Source organism: Rutidosis leptorrhynchoides, chromosome 9, assembly GCF_046630445.1.
Source record: "Rutidosis leptorrhynchoides isolate AG116_Rl617_1_P2 chromosome 9, CSIRO_AGI_Rlap_v1, whole genome shotgun sequence".
Classification (NCBI taxonomy): domain Eukaryota; kingdom Viridiplantae; phylum Streptophyta; class Magnoliopsida; order Asterales; family Asteraceae; genus Rutidosis; species Rutidosis leptorrhynchoides.
Genome location: NC_092341.1, coordinates 162,238,589 through 162,243,028, shown reverse-complemented (window position 1 = coordinate 162,243,028; position 4,440 = coordinate 162,238,589). Strand labels below are relative to the sequence as shown.

The 4,440-nt window shown below is 31.3% G+C and overlaps 1 protein-coding gene across 3 annotated transcripts; it reads right to left on the bottom strand.

Annotated features, from left to right (window-relative positions):
* Window positions 1-755: 755 nt before the first annotated feature.
* LOC139866917 (protein PTST, chloroplastic) lies at window positions 756-3,446 on the bottom strand. Of its 3 annotated transcripts, XM_071855212.1 has the most exons (9): window positions 3,324-3,446; window positions 3,011-3,078; window positions 2,584-2,842; window positions 2,378-2,467; window positions 2,149-2,217; window positions 1,788-1,893; window positions 1,603-1,691; window positions 1,188-1,300; window positions 756-1,011 (listed from the first exon to the last, which is right to left on the bottom strand). In XM_071855212.1, exons 2-9 carry the CDS (start codon window positions 3,055-3,057, stop codon window positions 909-911), a joined length of 876 nt encoding a protein of 291 aa, XP_071711313.1. In that variant the 5' UTR covers window positions 3,058-3,078; window positions 3,324-3,446; the 3' UTR covers window positions 756-908. The 3 variants fall into 3 exon arrangements, with proteins under 3 accessions (XP_071711313.1, XP_071711314.1, XP_071711315.1); XM_071855213.1 differs by lacking the exon at window positions 2,149-2,217; XM_071855214.1 differs by lacking the exon at window positions 3,011-3,078 and having other exon boundaries at window positions 3,324-3,445.
* Window positions 3,447-4,440: the final 994 nt, after the last annotated feature.

Below are 4,440 nucleotides of genomic sequence, written 5' to 3'. Positions count from 1 at the left end.
GGTGTTGAAATGAATCAAATTTCGGATTGGTCAAGGACATTTGATTCCACCTTGGTCGGTTTTCAGCTTCTTTTTCTTAAATGGTTTATAATCTTTTTCTTGTACTTAGATTTGTTGCCCTCAATTTTTATGATCTCTTGTGCTCGTGTTGGTTAGTGTATTCGCATTGATTCGTCTTCGTATAGGTCTTAGTTTGAGTTGTGAGCTCAAGTTAGGTGGTTGTTGTTGTTAGTCAAGCTCAAATTTCCTTTCAGTTCTTCGAGTTTGACTTTTTTTTTTTGGCCAAAAGAAGAACATTACATGGAAATCGAACCATAAGATAAAAGTTGGTTATCCATATCAAACCTAAAGCCTAAAATGGTGTCTTTAATAATTTCTATTCACTGGTTAGGCAGGTCAAAAGTTGATCCGAACCAAGTTCTTAGTTTCAATTGTTTTGCGACAGCACATGTAACTGTTGCAAATTTAACTAAAAATGGAACAGTAATGTTGAAGAGAAATGTTTCCCTAAATACATCATGCTCCTTATTAGAAGTGTTGATAAACACAGAGCTATGTAAGATAAACATTTTTTGACTCTTAAAACAAGGTGTTGATTAATTTAATTTAAATAACATGAATACTTGCATATTTTAGAAACAGAAACTAAGAAAACAACAGGCTATTCCAAAGTGTATATAAGGTGCCCCATCAACCAATTACTTGTCAGTTCAACGACCAATAGGACAATGAAAACATGTGTTAACAAGAGAATGGAAACACAAAATATTTGGTAGATATATTTAGCTCCCATTCATACGTATATATACAGATCTTAAGATAGCAAAGAACAAAATGGCCAAAAAACACGTAACGCTAATACATTGGTTGTCATGTTATATAAGTAATTAATTAGCTTGGCCAAAGTGCTATTCAACAATCAGCAAATTGTTCTTCATAAGGCCCTCTCCAACAGTTGGGTATTCCGTTGACAGTAGCCATTCCCCATCCACTAAGAATTTGATTTCGTACCTTCATCATGCAAGATTAACTTCTCAAATACAGATATTAGATACAAATAAATGTTAAATACTACTGCATTTGAAATAAATGCAACAATGTGCATCTAGGGTTGCCCCGAACAAACAATAAATTTCCAGGTTAACAAATTTAAATTTAAATTTTTTTATTTATCAGAGAAAAGGTACCTTCCAGGTCTAAGCATTAGTGATATGGAGAACCTAGTGTAGGTACCAGTATACTCTGCTGACAAGTATTCTCCATGACTCCATCCATCGAATGAGCCCATTACTTGCACACTCTGAAACCAAAAATGTGGATATGTAATATTTAGGTTGATACCTGATAATAAAAAGTAGTTGGTATAACTTAAATTAAGATAGGTGATATCAAAAAACTAGAGAAGGTTCAGCACAAAGATATTAATCACGTTGTTGATGCCTTTTATATGATACTTTATGATATAACAAGTATGTGATAGTTTCAACCGCCTAAAGTGGCAGCTGAATTGACAAAAATGAAGCAAGTTGTTTATCCTATTCTAACTTGTAATATATTAGTTCTAAAAAGTTTTAATTGGCGGATTACGAAGATAATATGTACCTCTGCCATGCCAGACCAGAATAGGGACACTTCTTTTGACTCTACAAGTTCCACATCCTTTTTTTGCTTCTTCAATTTCTCTTGCACACCTTTCGTGTATAACATGTTTTTGTTAGACAGGTCAATAATCAAACTTACATTGTTCATTTCCATAGTTTTCCCTAAAAAAAAAAACATACGAGTACCTTGTAACCGTGAATAAAGAAGAGATTGAATGTATTTCCCATTTATTTTTCTTGAACCTGCAGGAATACCATAATTCGCAATTTCTTTGGCCATATTCACCAATGCCTGTGGAAGAATAACGAATGCATCATCAGAAAATATTTATATATGATAGGAGGTACCAAGTATACGAAACATCGAAATTAAGTAATTTTGTGTCTAAACTATTTACTAATCCAAGTAATAATCTATTCTCAATTGGACAAACACAGTTTCCAGAATTCATATTAAATTAAACACGGAAAGCCATATTATAATCTACTCTACTACTCAAGTAAACTTACAATTAGAAACTTATTTTGAGAATATAATGAAAATAACCTGGATCTCAATTTCAGTGACAGCAAGATCACTTTTAAACTGAGCTAGAGAATCCTCCCTTACAAGCAACTGCAGATATATGTAAATTTAATGAAAGAGTTTCTCTTGCAACCTAATAAATAGTAGACATTTTCTAATTATTCCTAGGTATAGATTCTATTTTATATTGAAGCATACTCAAAACAGAAAAATATTTCAGTTAGGGATCAGAAGAAACAGTAACTGACACCTGACGTTTAAGATAGCGGTTGTGCTGATTGGCTTCACTGAGTTTCTTTAAAAGATTTGCTCTTTCAGCATCAGCAAGAAGCGACTTTAGCTATCCGTAAAAATTATTATTACATCGAGAATTAATAAATAAAACACACAGAGTACAAACAGGAGCATGATAAGGCCTTACAATACATTTGAGAATATGGTAGACGGTTTATATACCTGATCATTGTCGATCGGTAGAGCGTCTGCATCGGTAGCAGAATCATCATTAACATCATCATCATCAGTCTTTGAGTAGATATTTGACTGCATTGATGAAAATTCTACCTCAACAGAAGTGGGCAAACAGTAAACTACTCTGGAATGTGAAAAACGTCTACCAGGTTTCAGACAATTATACTGAAATCCATTCGTATTTGCGAGACTTGAAATTCTATTTCGCCATAAAAACCATGATATGTGTTTCTTACCCTGTTGGCTGTCAAGGCAATAATAACACATTATCTACTATCAGCTATCAGCCATAATTTCAGTTTGAGCGATATATATACTTATATGCATAATATATATAATTTGATTGTTATAACAACATGTAGCTAGCATAGTTGAATTTTAGAGTTAAAGATATCATAGTTGAAGGTCTTACCATGACAACAACCTGTGTGATTGAGTGTTCATTGTATGACACTCCATGGCTAGAGAGCTTTTGGTATCCTAGTATTATTATTATTATTATTTATACGGAGTATTTGTTAGTTAGTGTGTACTCAAACATTATATAAAAATAATAAATAACAGAATGCATTTAACAATGGGTTGAGTAATTAAACATTTCCCGGTATATCTTTCTCTTAGACATTTTATCAAACAGGTTGAATGCTGAATCCGATCATTATAAATTAACACAATAGCTTAATTTGTGGATGAATTACATAGTAATTAGGAATTGATTAACTGACCAAGCTATCAGGAAGACTTAGATCCGGTAAGCAGGCTAATTTGACGCCCGGTGGCGTACGTTATGACTGTAATTTTCCGGTATCATAATAATTTTTCCAAATAAATAAACTAATGATAAAATTATATTCATTTTATTCTTTTAATTAAATTAAAAGTATCATAAATAAATAATCATTTCAACCAGCGCCTGACGCGACACGTGTCAGTTGGTTTATGGACCATCAGGTATATCCGATAAAAGATTTTAGATTTAGATGAAATGAAATTGCAATATAAACGTGATGTTTCTCATAACTAAGGACATATAGCTAAAAAAAAAGTATTTTGTGGACACCATATATTTAAATTTATATATTTTTATTTATATACTAGTTTATAACCCGCGCATTCGCGGGTTTTTTTTTCATTATCTTTTACATAATATTGGTAAGAAATATAACAAAATTGTATTGTATTAATAGTGTTATTTATTGTCCTCTTATTTATAGTAGCAGAATAGTTATGCCAAGTTAATATATTCAAAGAAAGTAAAACACAGAAAACTAACAACTTTGATTGAACTAAATAAAAAGTCAATCGTGATTGAACAAAGTAAACAATATAGATATATAGATATAGATAGATATTTATATACAAACAAAAACAAAGTACCCAAATGTAGCAAACAACTTAAACAACTTGCACCAATAATATAAAAAATTAAAGGGAACATATAAGAACTGATAGTAAAATGAATTTTAGTTTATACCAACTTGCTACTAAAGTCAGAGTCTTTTTCAAACTGACATATATTGTCAGAGCTTAAAAAAGACCTCACAAAGTTGCAGAAACTCATATTTGTGCTGAAACAGTACATGTTAATAAAAAATTGACACCAAATAACTTACATCATCATGGTTTGACTATTGCCTTATCTTGTATCTCATCACCCTAGATCAGTGAAAAAAATATAAAATTAGCAAAGAACCAACGTTTAAAACTCAACAAACTAATAAAGTTGACCCATTAAATTTAAACTTACAATTAAACTAGCAGCAAATCCTATATATACCCAAGCAACAAATATCCCACTATTACGTAAATTTATGACAAATTTTAGATCATTCAAATATGTGT